The sequence below is a fragment of the Coffea eugenioides genome, chromosome 9 (assembly GCF_003713205.1).
Source record: "Coffea eugenioides isolate CCC68of chromosome 9, Ceug_1.0, whole genome shotgun sequence".
Taxonomy (NCBI): Eukaryota; Viridiplantae; Streptophyta; class Magnoliopsida; order Gentianales; family Rubiaceae; genus Coffea; species Coffea eugenioides.
Genome location: NC_040043.1, coordinates 2,903,432 through 2,926,046, shown reverse-complemented (window position 1 = coordinate 2,926,046; position 22,615 = coordinate 2,903,432). Strand labels below are relative to the sequence as shown.

General features: G+C 43.7%; 4 protein-coding genes across 4 annotated transcripts; all 4 read right to left on the bottom strand.

Moving 5' to 3' along the window:
* Positions 1-393: 393 nt before the first annotated feature.
* LOC113783750 (rho GDP-dissociation inhibitor 1) lies at positions 394-4,201 on the bottom strand. Its single transcript, XM_027329965.1, has 5 exons — positions 3,371-4,201; positions 3,211-3,277; positions 1,949-2,167; positions 1,726-1,850; positions 394-1,092 (listed from the first exon to the last, which is right to left on the bottom strand). Exons 1-5 carry the CDS (start codon positions 3,659-3,661, stop codon positions 1,009-1,011), a joined length of 786 nt encoding a protein of 261 aa, XP_027185766.1. The 5' UTR covers positions 3,662-4,201; the 3' UTR covers positions 394-1,008.
* A 1,981-nt stretch (positions 4,202-6,182) lies between these two features.
* On the bottom strand, positions 6,183-9,273 carry LOC113783059. The gene is made up of 3 exons (XM_027329080.1): positions 9,017-9,273; positions 6,755-6,967; positions 6,183-6,652 (listed from the first exon to the last, which is right to left on the bottom strand). Exons 1-3 carry the CDS (start codon positions 9,215-9,217, stop codon positions 6,431-6,433), a joined length of 636 nt encoding a protein of 211 aa, XP_027184881.1. The 5' UTR covers positions 9,218-9,273; the 3' UTR covers positions 6,183-6,430.
* A 7,845-nt stretch (positions 9,274-17,118) lies between these two features.
* LOC113783305 lies at positions 17,119-18,078 on the bottom strand. The gene has a single exon (XM_027329398.1). The coding sequence runs from the start codon at positions 18,076-18,078 to the stop codon at positions 17,119-17,121; it is 960 nt and encodes a 319-aa protein (XP_027185199.1).
* Positions 18,079-20,431: 2,353 nt separating this feature from the next.
* Positions 20,432-21,539, bottom strand: LOC113783304. Its single transcript, XM_027329397.1, has 5 exons — positions 21,231-21,539; positions 21,022-21,133; positions 20,850-20,931; positions 20,691-20,742; positions 20,432-20,621 (listed from the first exon to the last, which is right to left on the bottom strand). Exons 1-5 carry the CDS (start codon positions 21,537-21,539, stop codon positions 20,478-20,480), a joined length of 699 nt encoding a protein of 232 aa, XP_027185198.1. The 3' UTR covers positions 20,432-20,477.
* Positions 21,540-22,615: the final 1,076 nt, after the last annotated feature.

Genomic DNA, 22,615 nt, shown 5'->3' with positions numbered 1-22,615 from the left:
TTTTTTGGGGTAAAAAATATATAGGCTAGCATTTGGATGTCCCAAAATTTATTTTACGTTACACAGTAATTGTATCCATCAGATGTTATACCAAACGAGGAAGAATTAGCACCGCATAATTTTCTCAAGAACAGCAAACCAAGCATAACCCTCTTTCACCCAAAAAAAAAAAAAAAACTCATTGTTCCTAGCCTTTTACTTCTCAGACCACCGTGCGTTTGGAATGGCAACCACCGGAACGATGGAAGACGCGATATCCAGATTGGAAGGTGTCGTAAATTTCATCGTTTCTAAATTGTGTGAGATATATATATATATATTTGGAGCTAGATATGCAAATTCCAAGATTCATGGCATGGTAGCAGTCTAATAAGTAGAAACTGCACCGGAGAATGAGGAACCAAAATAAATAAATAACAAATACAGGACCACTTTTTTCACTTACTGAAAATTGGGTCCAAAAATCCAGTCGCGAACACCCAAATTTCACTACATTCATCTCTCACCACAATTTGTTGCTTGCAATATGGACAATAATTGGAGAGAACCTGGATCCGCATGCGAGCGAGTACTGGTAGGTTATTGCAGTTTCTAACTCCAATTGTTAGTTGCTCTTCCCCAGAAAAATAGGTCAATGAAATGTCAGGCTGGGCTACCAAGGAGAAGTCATTCCTCTTTTTAAGATTGTTACAGGCCAAGCTTAAGTTTATTGTGAATAACACTTCAAAAAGGAAAAAAAAAAAAAAAAAAAAACAATGACCTTACTTGTACCAAGAGAATGATAAACAACAATCTAGAAGCTAAACACTTCGAGCATCAATCAATCAATCATTGACAGATTTTCTTTCTTCCTCTCTTTTTCTTCTCCATTCCATTTTTTTTTTGTCGATTGCTGTCTGTTCTCTCCTCCTTCCTCGAGAAAGTTTGAAGAAAGATTGGCATAACTAAGCTACAACCCAAACAGAGCTACATTCTGCGGCGAGGAAACTAGATTTCCAGCAAAAAGCATCAATTATTGGTTGCCTGCCACTCTTTCTTGATTTCAAATGTGTAGTTGATCTCCAAGTAGCACTTATTATCATCATCAAGAAACTGTACCAAAAAAGAAACAGAGAAAAAGACAGGAAGCAGGTTAGGATAGCAAAAGGATTAATATTATTATTCCTCAAAATGGCCTCATTGAACCCAAAGAAAAGATGCATGAGTTTCAAATAAAGCCAAATTTTCAAAATCTCATTATCTGGAACTTCATCTTTACATATGCTCAGCTCAGTTGTTGTCAGCATCAATTGTCGTCAAATAAAGATATCTTGGATTTAGCATCAAGAGAACATTTTGAAGTAAGCTGTCCTTAAGACCTTACTTAAATGCTTAGAGCATTAAATGCAAAAGACAGGGAAAAGGCAAAAGACAGAAGATGGTCCACCAGTATTCAGTTTAGTTATCCCACCATGTGCAAAAGTGATCAAACTGACATTGATCCATCAATCCACCAACAACAATATACCAGAGGTGGCTGCCACCTTAATAATTCCCACAACCAATTGAAAACAACCAGTCAAATGGTGATTATGTTTAACGACAAAGAGGGAATTCTCATTGCAGCAGAAGCTATTCAATGTATAGTAGCAGGACTTTGGGGAAATACTTTCTCCACCCCTTTAGGCAGTTAAAAATGAGTAATTTGAGCTTGCAGAGGCAAAATGGAAAAAGTGCAAAACTCACCTTTGTTCGAGCTGAGTATGATCCTCTTGCAAACATGCCAGAAGGGGTTGTCTCTTCTGGCATTTTATGTGTGTAAGGTTCTGCCTGCGGACTGAAGGTTCCTATCATTTGTTTTGTACTGTCCACTGAAATAAGAGTCATAAAAGCATCAAGATTCATATGAGAGCATCAACAGCCTTGACATTTTGCGCTACAGTATTCAGAAAGGGTAAGGAGAGCGTACCTTTAATACCAGTTTTCCAAACTGTATTTGTGTATTTGAGGCCTGATACTATGTTATTGTTGACCTGGAAAGTGAATTCGAGGCTGTAACGGCTGCCTTCTTTCAATGCAAACCATGGCCCTCCTGGCTTTCCATCCTCAGGAATCGGAAGAAAAATATCAGATCTTCCAGGAGACTTGATTGCAAGACTTAAGATCCTCACTTCAGGATCCAGAGTCTCTATAATATGAAGGCCGTGAGAAAAGAAGAAATTGTAAGAAATGCATTCAAGCAGCAGATTCTTATTAAACAAAAACAGCATTCATGCTGCTCATGAAAAGCACATTCAAAATTTGCATTTGTCCCATGTGCTGCCGAAGTTATTTATGTTGCAAAATAAAAAATGATGCGGAGCGTACGGACGAAGAAAATCTATCATAAACATTTTAAAATTTTGAAACCTGTTTTAATGGCCTTTTTTCTCATCACAGACATTTGAAGCATAGCAGCAGAACTTTAAGCTTTTTTTAAAAAAAAAAAAAGAAAAGAAGTGAACGTGATATCACTTTGGTTCGTATGTTCAAAATCGAATCTCAAGCAAATAGTGAATGAGAAGCACAGGTGCTTTAACTTTATATGACGCGTACATTACTTAAAATGATTGCGATGGACAGGCTTTACCCTGCAATGACCATCTGAAATTACCCCTCTTTGTTTGATTAAAAATTTAATCTTGATACAGCCAGAAAACAGCACCAGTTTAATACAGATCGGCCATCTACTTAAGTTTCTGAAACAAACGGGGCATCCATTAGTCAGGGAACTTCAGCCATCAGACAGAACAGGGACTCCTTTTTATCCCCCAGGGTTCAAAATTGTAGCGTTAACTCAAAATTCGAATCTTCTTGTCTGAAGGGGGAAAAAGTTCCCTCATTTCCTGTAACTTTATCTTTCTATAGTTCCTTCCTTAAGGGACAAAGCTACTATTTACGAATTACAGAAATCAAAATCAGGCTTTATAGGTTTACATTTTATTGTATTGTGGATACAAATTTGTTGGTCGTGACAAACTACTGACAGCCAGAAATTTGGCAAAATTATGTTAGCAGATTTGAATTCTGTGATAAATATCTCTAGTATGTATCTGCATTTTCACCGGAAAATGGGGTTGCAAATGGAACTTAGAAGATGACAAATTGAACTGTCTTTTCGAGTCAAATGCATCTGAATCCTCATGTATGGAAAAATTCGTTCAGCAAAGATAAAAGCAAGAACACATTTACCTCCAACAGAATTGATATCAACACTCCCAAGGAGTTGCTCCTTCCACCTTCTCAAACTCTCATCATCCTACACTTTTTGCAATACAAATTATCAGACATGAGACAGAAATGCCGATTAATCAGGGAAGAGAAGATGAAAATAATTCGAGCAAGGACAGACCTTATCCTTCTCTTGAAGTTCTTTGAGGGTAAATTGAGGGCCTAATTGTATATTGGCATCAGAATCTTCATCCTCCTCGTCTTCCGTGGTATAAATAGAGCTCTCACTCATCTGCCTGTTGATTTTTTCAACAGATTCTTGCTCAATCTCAGGGTCAACTGGCGCCGTTTTACCAGCATTAGTTCCTGGAGCAGGACTTGTTCCCCCATTCTTCTCATCCCCATTGTTATTATCATCAAACCCCATGCTACTACTCTTGGAACTTGAAACAACTCCAACAGCCAAAGACATTAACAACAACAAACCATTCAACAAACAACTAATACAAGCAGAACCTCCTCCCCCTGTCAAAGGAAAAAAAAAAGAAAGAAAAGAAAAGGAAAAGAAGGCCACCCCTTCACTCCCTGAATTCAAATCACAACAACCAGAAGAGGATAAGAAGAGGGGGACAAAACAGGAAGAATCTCCTTCCCTCAATGGAAACAACAAATTGAAAATGTCACGCCACGGATAGAGAAGGGTGGGGTGTGTGTGGGGGGTGGTGGGGAAGGTTATTCTTTAAGCTAAGAAGTCAAAAGAATCCAAAGAAAAGGTGAGGAAAGGAAGGAAACAAACTGGGGTGGCAAAAGAGATTTTTAAGAGCAGAAGGCTTGTTGCTGATATATGTGAAAGTGAGAAAGAGCGGGGGTTGTTTGAGGAAATGGAAGCAGGGAACGAAATGGTCATGTGGTGATCCGGGCTTGCGAATAAATGAAAAAAGTAATGAATGCGAGAGAGAAAGAGAGAGGTGGTGAGATCGTGAAGGTCACTTAGTGGCAGTAGGTTTCACGAAGACCACGATTCGAGGGGGCTTCTACACATATGATATGAGGACAGCCTCGGATTGGGTGGACGATGTTTAGTTTGTTTGACCCCTTCTTATTGGACGACTCCTAAGTCCTAACTCCCCTCTTCCTCAGTCTTAGGCAGCCTTAATGCTTATGCACTCGTACTCACTCACTCCGGAAGAAACTCAACTCAAAACAGAACAGATTACTGCAATAAACACCTTTTCATCACATAACTCATCTGTTTTTTGTCAAAGTTTAGGTACAAAATTGCACTGTAATTCATTCCAATCCAAGTCGTAATCTTTTACTAATGGTGTAATAATCATCATCTTTTACTAAGTATTATTTTTTTCTTTGGGGGGGGGGGGGAGGTACAAATTGCATAATGATCTGGCCGCTGTTGGCCATTGATATCGCTACACATTCATACCACAAAGATTTTTGGTTGATATCATATACGGCCGTACCTTTTTTAACACTAGTACCGGATTTTTAACACCGGCTCATTCAACGGAGTGACTAATGCTGTCCACTCAATGCTGTTGGCAAGTACACAAGGACAGAAAGACCCCAAACAAAAAATGAAAATGCCTTTTGTTCGATGTATGTACATCTCTAGATTTTAATAATATCTTGCTTTGACAAGAAAGAACCAAACTTTTTCAACAATCGGAAGTTGGCACTACTGTTTCTTTCTTCTCCTTTAATTAATCTCAGGCGAGAACTTCTGCTACAGTGAAAACTTAGCAGTCCAATGGGAGAATGGATACCATTTTTTGCTTTCTGTGTTAAGCTGCTTTAAGATTATTCGTCAATCACATTTTTACCTCTCAGAAACTCTTAGAACACGCAATCCACGTAACCTCTGCCAAAGTTTAACTGTGTCAATTATGCATTATACTAGTACATAATTTTATCTTCATATTAATATTGTCAAGCACAGCAGGTGAGCAGAGTTCCCCAGAAATAATGACAAAATTATTTGTTTGGCATTACTAAGTACAAACACCAAAGTACACCAAAACTGCATTGGACATCGAACTGTGGAAAACATATTACTGCTAGTTGATTTTTTCAAGTAAGGTTAGTTGGGTCAGTAATCTATCCGCCGCTATTTTCAACTGCAATGATCAAACCAACTCACAGCTAATCAGTAACCCGAGAACGGCAAATTCTTTTGCAGCTCCATTTGGTAAGATTCGGGACATTATGTCTCTGGAGCGTTAAATACTAATAATAATGACTTCTTGGATAGAGGTCATTTGTACAAAGTTGCCTCGACTCGAATCACTGGATGCCCAGCCCCAGCAGATGATGATGATGATGATGATATAAACAGATGCAAGAAAAGGAGATCTGCAAGTTTGCGAGGCGATAATTGACATAATTAACTGGCCCCATATGATTCAAATTGATGTACCATAACTGGTAGGTTGACTAATAATTTGCCCGGTTAAATGCTTACGCTTGATGAAGCTTTATTAGTTTGGGCGCATGATTGATGTTGAAACTTTACATTCGTCAAATCCGCAGCATAATCAGGAAATGTAATCAATTTCGCCCCAAGAACAAACTTCAGGGTCAAGCGTATTCATGAAGGTTGGATGATTTTGTTTTGTGTGGTTTACAACAGCTTCCCCTTCAATTCACTCCTCTGCTACTGGATGGAATAGAGAAATATTGAGACGAGGTGAGGCGGACAGCTTACCGGATGGCTCTTTATGCATTTACTGTAGAAAACGTTTCCAAATTTGAAATGTGTGGAGATAACACAACACAGACACCATCATCAGTGGCACTGGGAATTTGAACATTAATTTGCCTGGTTCGGCATCCCATATTTCTCATGTTTGCACGTACACATTAATTTGCTCAGTGAAGTATCATGTATTTTTCATGTCGCCAATCCATAAATGCATGAGCCGATTTTCTTTGGAATTAGTACAAAATTTTAGGATTGGAGGCAAATTCCACTAATAACATAAACTAACAACAATGAAAAGCCATTTGCATTCAGCTTGATTGGGAATATGACTTCACCATTACAAGAGACGGAACTGATCCTATGAGCCTTCTGTCAGAGGACCAGGGGCACCTAGCAGGGAAATCCTATTTGCATGGTGGTGCTATATCTTCAGAAAAAAAAGTGACAAGTATCTTAAAAAGACCAATATAATTAAAGGAAGGACTCTTAGAGAACCAAAATTGCTGTTGCAGGCGGACCAAGCAATCAACTACTTCCCCATTTCTTCATTACACTCTCTCTAGCAGAAACGGGGGCAGAAATTTGCCTCTGTTGAACTGTACGAAGACTAGGATTTGTAACTGAATTTAACTTTTCCCTGACTAGAGTTGTTAAGAAGGTAAGCCCATTCCTTGTTCCACGCAGAAGAAACAACAAAGGATTGAGAACAACGGCAATCATCAGATCACCCTTTGCAATAATCAGATACTGTAGGCATGTATAATAGGGAATTAGAGATATGATATGTAGATAAAGAAAAAACTTTGTAAAAATAGGAACAGTGAACAAGGAACTAAATCAAGTCCTTACCATGCCAATAATACCTAAAATTGTGAGACTAGTCTGCTGCGCCTCTTCCCAGAAATGGTCATCATCAGACCCACCAAACCATCTAAACCAACCTCCTCTCCCAGAATTACCTCCTCCACCTGCCTGTTCTCTTCGCTTAAGTTCTTTGTCCCATTTCTCAAACTCAGTCTTTTTTCCCCCAAGGGCACTTTCTAAAGCTTTTCTAGCCTCCTCCTGCAGAAGAAAAGGATGATACAAGTCAATCAGATAGGATAAGACCTAAAAAAAATAAAAGGCTGAGAAAACGAAAAAAGAACCAATGAACACAAAAGAGGTCATTCAGGTAGTTTTTAAGTATCACTGCAACCAGAAACCTCTATTCCAATTTATCAGACTTAGAAAGCAGGTCATCATTTTGACAGAGCATTCCTCGAATTTTGTTTACATAAAAATATACAATTTGCAAGACAATGAGGTTCATGATTCATCCCTTCACTGCTCCAAGTAGACAAACAAGAGAAGAAGGTGTTCGATCCAAATTTATCCAGTAAAAATGGAAGATTTGTCACATACATTTTTGCCAACATTTAAGGGCCTACTTTGTGGATTTCTTAACACTGAATTTGACGCTGATCACAACAGAAAGATGGAAGAATGGCATCCTCCAAGTGTTTTAACTGTTCTAGAAGGGAATGGAGAAAAAAATCATAATTAAACAAACCAATTGTTACATCAATCAAAACTCCTCACTCTGAAACCAAAAAGTTCAGTACCATCCACAACACAAGTCTAATCAGAGACAAAATTAACTATCGATCATCGAGCAACATGAAAGAGTACTTCCCTGCACATGCACTTGCAATTTGATCTATAACATCTAAGTGATTAGCAGCAGAGTACAGAAGCAAAATAGAACAACTTGACCAAATACCACTAAAATTAACAGAATAGGAGTCCCAAGAAAAAAAGAATGCCAGGACTGAAGCAGATCTGTCAATTACCTTATAATGCCAGAACTTCACCAATCATTGTAAATGACTCGTAAATTTACAATACGACCAAGATTTTCTGCTATAAGGTAGCTCAAAAATCAGCAGTCCGGATTACTATAAAAGCTATTAATTATCTAAAACCAGAATTTCCAATAGTGGCTAATCATTTTCTTTTCATGCTTTCACTTTCAGATATGCAACATTGGAAGAATCACCAAAAGGCACAATGCATTATGGCAATAACTTCATTTACTTCCAGCGTGTAAGCAGGACTAATTGTTAAACTAATGATACCTCGCATATGATAAATATTGCTGTGAACAAATATTCACACCACTCATGGTTTGGACTTTGATTCGAAATCTGGTCCACTTTTGCACTTGCCACCCTCCCCCAGTCTCCATCTGTCAGAAGCAGTCCCATAAGCCAGCAAGAACAGAAACATTAAATGGCTTGCATCAAGTCTAGCAAACCATATCCAGGTCTTATTGCTTGATCACCGACCATTCACCTCCAATATTCACATTATATTCCAAAAGGCCTTTTTTTTTTCAATCGTCTTCTTCTGAACCTACCAAAACTTGTATCAAATGCACAAAGCAATAAGGTCAAGTTTACCAATGAGATTTAGCTACGTGGTACTAGAGTCGGCTCCAGAGCTGTGATATCTTGAGTAGGAGCCCAAGCTGGAGCCCAATTTTCCAACCCAAAACGAAAGACAGCTCTCAGGTTGGTTTTATACATGTCACTCTGTGTGTAATTGATAGTAGGTCAAGTTTGCTACTTTTGAGGTGTTCGCCATATTCTAGGTTAAGTGCTACATCAATTAGTTGTCATTGCTATATTAGTTAGTCCAAAAGCTGAAATCTTCATATTAAAAACATCCTCAAATTTCAAGAAACCCTAATTAAAAGAAACATTAACGCGTAAAAAATATCCCTTTCCAACCTTTCAAGACTTCTATTTTAATGTTTCACTGTTAACCCAAAAACCAGATTAGTAACAAAATCCACCCAGAGCGTTTAACTCCAATAACACACTTGAAAGGGAGGAAAAGACAACAGCGGAAAAAATTTAATGAATAGCTGAACTTAGACAATTAGTCCTGAAATATCTTTATTTGAACTAGTATGAATTACACAGAACTATTTCCATGACTTCTCTTGCAAATAGTTTGCAAAATTTAGTTTGATAAATTCTACTGACAGGGTAACACAAACTATTCATTCAATAATTTATTCTCAAACAACAAAAGGGAAAATAGTGGAAGGTCTGAGAGGGGATGGGATACCTGTTTGCGATTGTTGGAAAATAGGCAAGAAAATCTGCCGTTGCATTGGAGGCTCTGCTGAAGAGATGCCCAGGTGGGGTTGACTCGTGCTGAGTTGTTGTAGCTGGTTAGTTGATTGCGAGCTGAGTTTTTGCGGGGCGGTGATGATTTCCGGTAGTGCAGGGTCGGCAACGGAGGCCTCTGGCTCAGAACCTGCGCCATTGTTTTTCTTCCCGGTACTCTGCGTTAATCCCCCTGTACAGACGTTCGCATGATAACATTAGGTCCTATACGCCGTCGTACTTGAACGAATATTTTCTTTTGTTCTTTCTTTGTTAGAGTAATGGTAGTGTAATACTACTCACTATTGTTATCGAAATAATTAATAAACAAAGATTTACTAATAAACAAAGATTTATAGTAGTACTACCCTTCTAGTATGCATCGGTAGCACTTTTTTTTTTTTCTTGAGTCCCCCATAATTTTGAAAAAATCGAAAAGTTTGCCCGAACCAATTTGGCTCATGTATCGAGTCTCAATAAGTTGGAATTAGGTAAAATCAAGATACATTTAATCACTAATATTGGTAAAACAATTTACTAATGCATATTAAAGTAAGATTATCTAATACCAACCAAATCTCCAAAATTACTAATAACAATATTATATATCCCGTGCCTATATATATATATAGACACGCACACACATATACATATATGTATGTATGTGTGTATGTGTGCATAAAACTACTAATACATTATCATTAATGAACACCAACAAACTATAATTTATTGATTATTGACTAATTTGCTAATCTAATATATGGAATTAGAACCACTAGGGCTAGTCTAGCGATCAATAATAAGCTCTTAAAGTTCATTCTATTGTTAGATTCAATTTTGAATCTTAGGTCTAACAGCTGATGATGGGAAGGGTGAAGAGGTGATTTTCGTTCCGCTGGAGTAAGTCACCCGAACTGGAGAAGTATTTTTATCTTGGGTAGCTCTCTTGGACGTGGTCACCTGCTTGGGTAGTAAGAGGGGCTGAATCCCCTGGTATAACTCTGAATCTCAAGTTAGTTCGGTTGTAAGGAGGTAGTATAATAGAAGGGAGTAGTATGTTACCAGAGAATTGGTCATCATCCCTTTCTCAATAGAAATGTTGAGAATTTATAGAGGAAGGATAGGAGAGAGGGACTGTCTGCACGAGTCCCTAAAGATCTGAGATGGTCAGTGCATCCGGTAGACTTGACCGATCTTTATGAGATGTGAGGGGACATCTGTCAGGTTCAGGCGGCGTGTCAAAGCAGCCTTCCCAGGTGTCAGATGTGTCAGGAGTCACATCGTACCTTTCTGCAGTTATCAAATACTCAAGCGTCACTTTGGCTAACGATCTTAGCCGAAGTGGTAATGAGGTGGGTTCCAAACCAACAGGTCTTGCCGAGGTGGCACTTCAGGAGGCACTCCATGAGCCGAAATGACCATCCTCACTAAGCCCCCCAAGCTTCGAGAAGAGCGAGGTCGGGGTCTCCCGAGGTCGTCACTTCCCGAAGCTGACGCGCGTGTAGAACACGGAACATGGCAAGGACACGTCACGACTGTGTAGATGTGACTGGGGGAAGGTGAAACGGGGGCTGGCAGCTTTAACGTCGGATCAATACGATCGATTGTCAGGTGAACAGTACCTTCATTAATGAGGGGAGAGAGAGCTTTAGGGAATCCCAAAGATCGCGTCTCTTCGGTTCCCCCCTGTTGCCTATAAATAGGGGTTTCTTTTCACCGTTCCATTCTTTACCAAAATTTCAAATCACCTCAGAGCTCTGTCTCTTTGCTTTTTCATTTCGGCAATCTTTCCAACCTACATCTTCTTCAGCAACTTCTTCACTCCGCATCTCCTAAGTAAGTTCACTTCTTCTTTCTGTATTAATGGCTAGAACAGCTCGCACACACAAAGAGACGGTGAGGCCTGACTTCACCGAGGCAGAGAGGCCCGACCCTTCCGATGAGAGAACTGCATCCGACGCCGAGGAAGGAGGTGCGGAAGCGTCTTACCGAGCCTGGGGAGGAGGTGCGGAGACATCTCGCCGAGCTGAGTCTCCGGAAGAACAGACCGAAGAGATTGAGGTCGAGCCCGAGGTCTTGTACAATGATGACCTCGGGAACGAAGTTCCTAGGGACGAAGGTGTACAGGAGCCCTCCACTCCTCCAAACGTGGCCACGCTAAACTATGGCCAGATGCCGGCCTTCATCAGTGCGGTGGACCAAGATTCCATAGCCGAGGTGATCCGCAAGTACCCGTGGAGGAGGGATTATAGTATCTACCTGCCGCGCCCACATCAGTCCGCCGCCCTGCCTCCAAAGGGTAGGGTAGCCATCTACATAGAACAGCTGGAGGCCGGGCTCAGGGTGCCAACTACGAGGTTTCTTCGGGACTGCCTGAGGTACTGGGGGGTGAGGATTACTCAGCTCACCCCAAATGCAATTCGCATCCTCATCGGCTTCCAGCTACTCTGCCGACATCAGGAGATAGAGCCGAACGTCAACCTCTTCCGTCCTTGTTATTCACTTAAGAACAGCGGGAGCGAGAAGGGGTGGTTCTACTTCGGGAACAAGGTTCCAAGGTTGGTATATGATGCCCCGAGCTCAATAAAGGAGTGGAAGAGGAACTTTTTCTTCGTCCCGGCTGAGGACTTCCCCAGGGGATTCTGGTGGAGACCTCCCACTTCGGTCAAAGAAACCTCCCGTGGCAAATTGGAAGAACGCAACTTCCAAAAGTTGACGGGGTCGGGCCTGAAGATTAACTGTTGGGACTTCCCTGAAAGAGTGCTCGTGAAGGGCGAGCTCAGCCGAGCCTTGATAAGCTCGGGCCATCCCGTCCTCATCTCCACTAGGCTTCACATACCTTGTACTTTTTCATTTCTCACTTTCTTGTTTATTTTCCTTGAATTCTAACTAATTTCATTTCGTGCTTTGCAGTAATGAAGGTTTCCGACCTGATAACCTTGGAAGAGGTCGAGGTGGCAAAGAGGCCAGCCAAGAAGCGCAAGGAGGCTGGTGAGTCCTCATCCAAGCCGGCTAAGAAGACCACTGCGGCGGCAGACACTCGCGAGCCTGCCGTGGTGATCATAGGCGAAGGGTCGCACACCTCGGGCACGCCGGGAAGGTCCAGAGCGTCCATTCCAGTGGGAATTCCATCCCATGGAATAACCATAGCCTCTCAACCTCGGGGCCGGGGTCGAGGTGCGACCGTTGTCCAGGATAACCCCGTCACGGGGTCCTCATTATTCAACCTCCACCATATGCTTTCTCTTGCAGCCGGGGAGGACAAAAGGCACTCGGGGGCACATTTCTGCCCGGAGTGGGAAGTCAATGTCAATGACTGCTGCAAGAATCCCCAAGTCGCACACGAGCTCCTGGTGAATTCGGTTCTGCCACGGGACAACACTTATACCAGGAAACTGAATCCAGCCGAGCTGATGCAGAGCGCCGCGGTCTCTTGGGCTTCCACTACAGCGTTCCTCGCCGAGATGTACCAGCGCTTCGGTCACTTCATAGAAACTTACGAGTCACCGACCGAGCTCCAAAAGAAGATCACCGAACTGGAAGAAAAGCTAAAGGCCACCGAGCTGGAACGGGACAAGGCCACAGCGGCGAAGAAGAAGTTCGAGGTCGCCAATAACTCCCTCTTGACTGCCCTTGATGAGGAGAAGAACAGGAGAGTTCAGGAGGAAAAATCAAACAAGGAGGCCATCGACCAAGCCGGGGTTACTGCCGTGGTGGCCTTCCGGAAGTCAGAATCATTTACTCGCGACCTCGGCGAGCTCACCAGGCCAAGTTTCATGTTCGGCTATACCTCGGCCATTAAAGAGGCAGCGCCCTTCCTTACTTCTGAACAGTTGGAGTCCCTCCAAGATGCTCAACATTACAATGAGGACACCAAGGAACTGTACGACCGTATGGCTGAGGGCATCCAAGATGGGAAAGACTTAGCCGAGGTCCGTGCTGAGTTCAACAAATGGCTCTAAGAGTTTGATTTAGATGATGAGGGCAGTGAGGGGAACAAGGCCGGCGGAGGAGATGGACAGCAGGGAACCGAAGCGGGGGGTGAGACTATGGGGGGCCAGAACCCCGGAGGAGGAGATGCTTAGAAGCATCTATTTTTGCAATAGGTGGGCCGAGGTCGTAGATAACCTCGGCCATTAGCTCTTGTAATTGGGGGCCGTGGTCATGAATGACCTCGGCCTCTTGCTTTTCGTATTTCAATAAATTTGCTTTTTTAATCTTGCATATTTTTGCCTCCCTTTCAATTGAGTTCAGTTTTTTTCTTTTAACTACTGCTTTGTCCCCTTATTTGTCACTTGTAATGAAATAAGAACGGGTGAGAAATAACTTAAAAAAGTGAGATTTAAGAACACGTACCTTTCAAGGGTAATACAACTTAAGGTTCTCAGCATGCCAAGTTCGGGGCACACGCGAACCATCTCGGTAAGCCAGTTTACAATATCCATTTTGGCTGGACTCAATAACACGGTAGGGTCCCTCCCACTTGGGGTTAAGTTTTTCCTGGGGTTCAGCTCGGCTAACCGAATTCTTCCGGAGTACCAGGTCTCCTGGACTGAACCTTAGGTGTTTGACTCGAGCATTGTAATAACCAGTTAGGATATTTTTATAAATAACAACTTTGGCCGCAGCCATATCGCGCTTCTCCTCGGCGAGGTCGAGATCAACCCGTCGCTCCTCTTCGTTGACCTCGGCAGCGTACGCGGCCATTCGCGAGTTGGGAGTGATGAACTCGGCCGGAACGACAGCCTCGGATCCATAAGTTAGAGAGAACGGTGTTTCTTGAGTTGCTGACCTCGGCGTGGTTCGGTAGGACCACAGCACGCTGGGGAGCTCTTCCATCCATGACGATCCAGCCCGGTGAAGCCTGGTCTTGAGGCCATGGAGGAGAGTTCGGTTGAAGTTTTCGGCTTGTCCATTTGCCTGAGGGTGTCCCACCGAGGTGAAGTGCTGTTTAATTCCCAAGTTTTCACACCCCGTTTTGAAAGGATTGTCCGCGAACTGTCTGCCATTATCCGAGATGACCACCCGGGGCAAGCCGAAGCGACAAACCACATTTTTCCAGAAAAATTTTTGAATGGCCACTCCGGTGATGCTTCTCAGGGGCTCCGCTTCGACTCATTTGGTGAAGTAGTCCACTGCTACCACCACGTAGGTATAACCACCCGGAGCCCTTGGAAATGGGCCGATTATGTCAGTTCCCCACTGCTCGAAGGGCCACGGCGAGGTGATAGGAATCATAAGATTGGTTGGTTGGTGGTGCTCAGGGGCATGGTGCTGACAAGAAGGACAGCAAAGGACCATAACCTGGGCATCTACCCTCATGGTGGGCCAAAAGTACCCCAGCAACAAAGCCTTTTTCACGAGCATCCTGAAACCGACTTAGGCACCACAGAGTCCCTCATGAATGTCTTGAAGAATTCTATCGCCTTCTTCTGGGGTGATACATCGTAGCCATGGGCCGAGGTAGGACCTCTTGTACAAGAGGCCCTGTCGAAAGGCGTACCGAGCTGCTTTACGCTGAAGTTTGCGTGACTCAGCTCGGTCTTCGGGGAGTTCACCTCGGCTGAGGAATCGAACTAGGTGTCCCATCCAGGTGTCCCCAGGGTAGATGGGATACACCTCTTCCCCTTCGTACCCCGGTTCGGCTAGAACTTCTACAAGGACCGTTTTGTTCAGGTCAGAAAAAGAGGTAGAAGCGAGCCGGGAGAGAGCATCAGCTCTCCTGTTCTGTGACCGTGGTATCCTCTGGATTTCAAAAGACTAGAAGTGTGCCACTAGCTGGAGGACCTTGGAGAGGTATCGATGCATCACCTCTTCCCTGGCCTCGTATTCGCCTAATATTTGGCACACGACGAGTTGAGAGTCGCTATAGACCATGATATGCGCGGCCCCGAGCTTGCGAGCTAACTGCAGGCCGGCGATGACTGCTTCGTATTCGGCCTCATTGTTGGAAGCAGCAAAATCAAACCTCAAGGCATACGAGCAAATTTCTCCTTGGGGATCTTTGAGGAGCAAGCCGGCTCCACTACCCTCACTATTGGATGAGCCATCCACATGCAAGGTCCATCGTTGAGGCTCGGCGGTGGACGAGGTGACAGCTTGGGTAGTAAGCTCGGCAAGGAAATCCGCGAGAGCCTGGGCTATAATTGCCGTGCGAGGCTCATAGGATAAGTCGTATTCTCCCAGCTCGATGGCCCACTTGGTGAGGCGTCCAGAGGTTTCCGGTCGCGATAGGACCTGCCGAAGTGGTTGGTCTGTCCTCAGGCAGACGGGATGGGCCAGGAAGTAGGGCTTAATCCTATGAGCTGCATGAATTAAGGCCAGCACAAGTTTCTCCGCCTGAGTGTACCTGGTCTCCGGACCTCGGAGGACTCGGCTAACATAATAAACAGGTGTTTGGACACCTTCCTCCCTTATCAGTACGGCACTTACAGCTTCAGCGGCGGCAGATAGGTACAAGATTAACTTGTCCCCTGGGCGAGGTGAAGTGAGTGTTGGGAGGTGGTTGAGGTACTCCTTTAGCTGCTCAAACGCCTGTTGACACTCTTCAGTCCAGGAGAAGTTGTTGGCCTTTTTGAGGACTTTGAAAAATGGCAATGCCTTGGAGGCTGAATGCGATAGGAATTGATTCAGGGCGGCCAACCGCCCCGTCAACCTTTGGACATCGCGGACGCACCGAGGTGGAGACATTTCTTGAATTGCTTTCACCTTGTCTGGATTTGCTTCAATACCTCGCCTGGAGACGAGGTAGCCCAAAAACTTCCCCGAAGTTACCCCCAGGACACACTTCTTGGGGTTTAGCATCATTCGCGTCTTCCGAAAGACTTCCAGGACTTCTTTCAGGTCGGCAAGGAATGTGGAGGTTGTCCGACTTTTGAGGAGGATATCATCTACGTAGGCCTCAACCATCCGGCCGATCTGAGACTTAAAGGCTTGGTTAACCAAGCGTTGGTATGTGGCCCCGGCGTTCTTCAATCCGAAAGGCATAGTGGTGTAGCAATATGTGCCTCGGTCAGTGTAGAAGGAGGTCTTTTCCTGATCCTTCGGACTCATTCCGATCTGGTGGTACCCTTTGAAGGCATCAAAGAAGCAGAGGACCTCATAACCCATTGCCGAGTCCACCAAGGTATCGACCTTGGGCAACGGGTAGCAATCCTTGGGACAAGTTTTGTTGAGGTCGGTGAAGTCGACGCACATTCTCCAAACCCCAGTGTCCTTCTTTACCATGATCGGGTTGGATAACCAGGTCGGATATTGGACCTCCCGGATGATCTTTGCAGGGAGGAGCTTGTCCACCTCTACGCCAACAGCTCGGCTACGCTCAGGGCCGAGGTGCCTTCTTTTCTGTTTGACCGGGCGGATTTGGGGGTCGACGTTCAACTCATGTATCATGAGGTGATGCGGGACCCCTTGAACCTCCTCTGCGGCCCAAGCAAAGACGTCCCGGTATTCTCTGAGGAGGCTCACCATACCTCTTTTGACAAGACTGGGCAATCGGGTACCGACGCGAATCGTTTGATCAGGCTTCGTGGGGTCCAGAGGGAATTCTTCCACCTCATCCCCAGTCTCCAGCCTCGGGATCTTCTCAGCTCGCTGAGGATCGATACTATCTATTGAGAGGATATTTGACCTCCTCTCGGGCCTTGCTCCGGAGGTGGACGGGGAGGCTGCTTGTAGAGTGGCGAGATAACACTCCCGGGCAGCGCAGACGTCGCTGCTGACCTCGGCTACCCCCTCTGGAGTAGGAAACTTAAAGCTTAGGTGATAGGTGGAGTATACTGCCCGCGAAGCATTAAGTGTAGGTCGGCCTAGGAGTAAGTTGTATGGGGAGTCAGTCTTGACCACTACGAAATTGACGGGGATGGTTCTGCAGCGGGGGTGACGCCCTACAGTCACTGTCAAAGTCACCATCCCTTCGGGGTGCACAATGTGTCTCCCGAACCCGACAAGAGGGGTTCTCACCGGGGTCATGCACTCCCTGGCCAGTTTAAGGCTCTCAAAGGTACGGAGGTACATGACGTCAACTGAACTCCCCGGGTCAATGTATACCTTTTTCACGATTTAGTTATTGGTGAGGATTTCAATCACCAAAGCTTCATGACTGCTGGAGGCAGCTGGGACGGGATCACTGGGCCCGTAAGTAATCACCTCGGACAGGCGAGAGCTCGACTCAGCCTGATCCGGGTTGGCTTGTCTGTAGGTCCTCTTCCGAGAGTTTTGACTATCTCCTCCCGTCGGACCTCCGGCAATGGTGTTGATGACTCCGGCAATATTTGGTCCATATCCTAATCCTTGACCTGAGGATCCGTCTCCGGGTGGCCTCTTCGACTCCCTAGGATCCTCAGGAGGTTGGCAACTGGTTCTCGACGTCCACCTCTCATCTTGGAGTTGGTCACCTCGCTTATCACGTTGATTCTCATCACGCGGATGACCTCCACTTAGGCGGATGAACTGCTTGAGGTGGCCTTGTCTAATGAGGTTCTCGATCTCTCTCTTGAGATCGTTGCAGTCCTCGGTTTCATGTCCTATATCTCGGTGATATAAGCAATAGAGGGTCGAGTTCCTCTTGTCCCTGTTGCCCTGCATCTTGGGGGGTGCCTTTCCAAGGTTATTTTGTTCCATTATGGATAGCACCCGAGACCGGCTAGTGTTCAAAGGAGTTAGTTCAGACTCGGGGATAGATGCCTTTCCCTTAGATATCCTGTCAAACACACTGCGGCGATCTCGGGCAGGACTTTGGAAGCCACTGCCCGTCCCCACCTCAGTTCGGCCAAGCTCTTTTCCCTTTCGGGGGTCGGCCCTCGGGCGAGCAGCTTGAACCTCCTTTTTCATGCGGTTGAGATCTTCGGCTTGTATGCCCTTCTCAACCTTTAACCACAGCTCGTGGAGGGTGCGGGGATATTTCTTGTGAATCCCCGTGTTGAACACCCCGGAAACGAGCCCATGGGTGAAAGCGGCGATGTGTGACCTGCTCATTAGGATCAGGTATCTGCACGCTTTCTTCATGGAACCTCTGAACATACGACCGAAGTGACTCACCCGGGTTCTGCTGCATGTTCAGCAGATAAGCCGAGGTTCGGGTCGTAGGTCGGGATGAAATAAACCTATGGAGAAATCTTTCCACCAGTCCTCCCAGGGTTGAGATGCTCCTAGGTTCTAATCCCCAAAATCATTTTCGAGCTGTCCCCTGGAGGAATACTGGGAAGGCTCGGCATATGACGGGGTCAGGGATGCAGTATAAGCGGAAGGCCGAGATGAAGGCATGAATGTGATCCTCGGGATCACCTCGGCCGTCATAAGACGGTATCGCGGGCAGCTTGAAGTTTGGAGGAAGCCTTTCCTCGTTAATGTCGTCGGTAAAAGGCGAGGCCCTCATATAATTCACCCCAGGTATTCCCAGGGGCCGAGGTTCTTCCTCAGGTCGTCGCCCCAGGAGACCTCGAGAAAAGGCCTTAGTTAGGGAGGCTACCTTGGAGGTGGCCTTGGAAAACGCTCGTTTCGACGCACTCCGGCTTAGGCGCCTCCCATCAGACTCCTCTTCAGATGAACCTTCAGGAGATCCATCTGACTTTCTTTTAGAGGACTCAGCCTTCTGCTTGCCTTGCCTCTTTAAATATTTTCCCAACTCCTCAAAGATGTTGGGGTTCTCGGTTACAAACTCGGCCATACGAGTGATGGCTTCTTCGTTTGCGGGCTGGGTCCTTGGAGGCCCCTGCCCTTCAGATATGTCTTCTTGTGAAGCTGCATTGCTTTGCTCAGCACCAATGGTGAGAGCTTTTCTACTCTTAGAACGCGTAGGCTTCATACTCTGATGTCTTTGCGTTCCCACAGACGGCGCCAATTGAAGAGGTGATTTTCGTTCCGCTGGAGTAAGTCACCCGAACTGGAGAAGTATTTTTATCTTTGGCAGCTCTCTTGGACGTGGTCACCTGCTTGGGTAGTAAGAGGGGCTGAATCCCCTGATATAACTCCGAAGCTCAAGTTAGTTCGGTTGTAAGGAGGTAGTATAATAGAAGGGAGTAGTATGTTACCAGAGAATTGGTCATCATCCCTTTCTCAATAGAAATGTTGAGAATTTATAGAGGAAGGATAGGAGAGAGGGACTGTCTGCACGAGTCCCTAAAGATCTGAGATGGTCAGTGCATCCGGTAGACTTGACCGATCTTTATGAGATGTGAGGGGACATCTGTCAGGTTCAGGCGGCGTGTCAGAGTAGCCTTCCCAGGTGTCAGATGTGTCAGGAGTCACATCGTACCTTTCTGCAGTTATCAAATACTCAAGCGTCACTTCGGCTAACGATCTTAGCCGAAGTGGTAATGAGGTGGGTTCCAAACCAACAGGTCTTGCCGAGGTGGCACTTCAGGAGGCACTCCATGAGCCGAAATGACCATCCTCAAAGGGTATTCTGATTAACTTCTATTATCTCAACTTCTCTCTTGGGCTAAATATTATTTGTATCTAAAATTTGAGGCACTAAATATTGTATATGAAAGGTCTATAATCTTCACACTTTCCTCTTGGACGAATTTGGATGCCTGTTTATACTCTGGCTTTTTTGTTTAAAAAAAAAATTCTCCTGCCCCTCCTCACTTTCTCACCCCCACGTTTCGAATTCTAAATTTGGCAACATTGCAGCCCTTCCCTAATCATTGAGAACTTTGGCTTGATTATGCATTTTGCTGAAAAAAATGGATATTTTATTCATTCCCAAAACTCGTTTGTAATACTTTGAAAAGCTTATTAAATTTGGAGGATGAACTGAAAGCTTTCAGTGTGAGGTCCATGCACAAATGCACTTAATACCGTTGTTTGGAAAATACAAATTTGGCACCCTACATCGCGTTGGATCTAATTTATGCAGTCCAAACATGTAATTTCTCATTAGTTTTTGGCATTGATAACTCTACATTTGCCGCTGCTGTCCGATGAATGGTTAATTGCGAAGAATGATGTTCTTCTTTTGGCCTTGAAACTGCGCAACGGATCTTCTGTCCCACACTCTGTGCCACTCTCTGTCCCATTTTTTATTATATTGTTATTTCTCCTTCATAAACATCATGTTTTAGTTCTTTTTTGTTTCCTTAAGATTCAATAATTATTAATTCAGTAAAAAATAAATACAACAATTTAAAAAATATATATATAATAGAAAATTAAAAAATACAGCAGAAAATTCATAAAAAATCTCATTTTTTATGCATTTTGATTTTTTGATTTTGTTAAATTTTGTGTATTACTCAATTAATAGTTATTGAATCTTAAGGAAACAAAAAAGAACTAAAACATGATATTTATGAAGGAGAAATAATAATATAATAAAAAGTGGGACAGAAAGTGACACAGAGTGTGGGACAGAAGATCCGTTGCGTTGAAACTGTCACCCCTACCAATACTTCTCGACTCCATGGATTCACACATGCCTAGAAACGATGCCTGAGATAGTACAGTAATGCGGCCACGAGAAATAAAATGAAGAAAATTTTCATTGCTGCTTTTGCCTTTCCTTGAAATGAAGCCCTGGAACAGATGTCGTCCATGGCACTCGTCAATGATGTAATTGTTTTCTGTGGAACATCGAGGTTAGCCCATTCACATTGCACTGGGAAGTAAAATTGAAGTCTAACTATACTCACCAGTCTGAGGGGCTCAATATGAAGGATTGGCTCCAAGAACATATCTACGTTACTGGATTATAAAGCAATCAAACAGAAACAATTAGTCACAGTTGAAGCTGACAGTGAAGACAACTAACTAATGCAAGTTAAATTTCTTTCATCTGTTGTGCTACTTACTTTATGACCACCTTTCCCTGATAAATGTGACAAGTGTAGAAGCTCAGACCTTTGCCCAGAGGGACGCGATCCTTGCCCCATTCTGAAGAATGGACATAAAGACGAAGGATATTCTTTAGTCCACGTTTAGACAGGAAAAAAATAATTAATAAATATGAAAGGGGGAGAGAACCTAGTTTCCAAGATACACCAACATTCATTCCGTCATGGAACGTCGGCTGCACCACGATTTCAATGTTATTTCCCAAGTTCTTCATGAGAGAAGAGAAGAATCCCAATACTTGCTGCATGCGAGGGTATACAGAGAAGCCCAGACCAGAAGGTTAGACGTGCATTCAAGGTTTGTGTGTGCGCGCGAGCACGTGTGTATATTCAGCTTACCTCCTTACCATGAAAAGGTTGGAAGGTGGAGACAAAATTGCAATTGCATAGGCATTCTTCTCCAATTATATCAGACAGTTCATTGATGTTCTTATTCTTGATTGCCTTGTAAAGCTTGAGAACTGTTTTCAGAGCTCTGCGATCATCAGCTTCTGACCCTAATCCTTGAGCACTGCATTTGCATGCCACCGACAATGTACCCTGGTCTCTGGGCAGCAGCTTATTTGTGGAAGAAGATTGAAAACAGTGAAACCTGTCCGAAAGGCATGCTCTTTGGCGTAGGCGTTGGTGTGGTACTTCGTACGGCATCGTCGGGCACGTAAATGGAAAGGAAATAGAGATCATTTGGCTGAAGAATATGAAGGCAGGAAGGAGATTGAACCTGTGAATTGAAGATCCAAGAAATGAATGTCGGATTTAGAATTGTTGGAGAAAAGGAACAAATGTAGTGCATGGATGGAAGGTAATAAGATCGTATATAAAGAATAAAGCAACAATGCCGCAGCTGCAAGCTTGGAACCTTTCTGAAAAGTTGCGAAAGAAAGCAATACTCAAATAGACTATTACAAGATTTCCTCTAAAATAAGTTTCTCTTATATACCTTCAAAGAAAATTTAACGCCAAGATTCCGACATCATTCTGCAATCGAAATTCGAAAACTATACTAGGCTTGAAACGAAAATCACATGTCACCTGTTAGTGTACTTTTTTTTTAACAAGGTTTTGTTTGACTTTTTTTTATTTTTGGACGAAATCAAGGTTTTGTTTGACTAGGAAGTGCTTATACTTGGATTGCCATTTCTCCCCAAAAAAAAATCTTATATTTTTTGTGAACATATTTTTTAACTATTTTTAAAAAAAATTTTAACGAGGTTTTGCTTGACTGGGAAGTACTTATTTGAATTGTCATTTCTGTCAAAAGTTTTTTACATTTTCTGTGAATATATTTTTCTAATAGTTTTTTGTTTCACATATATTAAATCGTTATAATATATATTTTTTAGAAAAACTCTAAAGTAGCAATCCAAATGAGAATGCAGCACATCAATTAGTAGAACCAAAGGTTGGTTGGGACTCCAAAGAAATAATTATTGAACCCCCCCCCCTCTCTTCTTTCTGTAGATACTTTTTCTAGAGTGATTAAAAACACTCTAGGAAGATGAGTTAGTACATTATGATATTGAGATGGAAATCACATTTTTCAAAACAGTTCTACATTTGTTATCTCAAATTACTTAGATTTTATTGAGAAGCATTTAGAAGAGTGCATGCACCAATTATTCTCCAAACCCCTTTAGGGGTTGTAGTTTGTGTTAGAGTCAAGAGATGAACCAGATTATTCAATACTCGAATTGAGTTCGATTTCATAAGAGCCCGTTCGAATT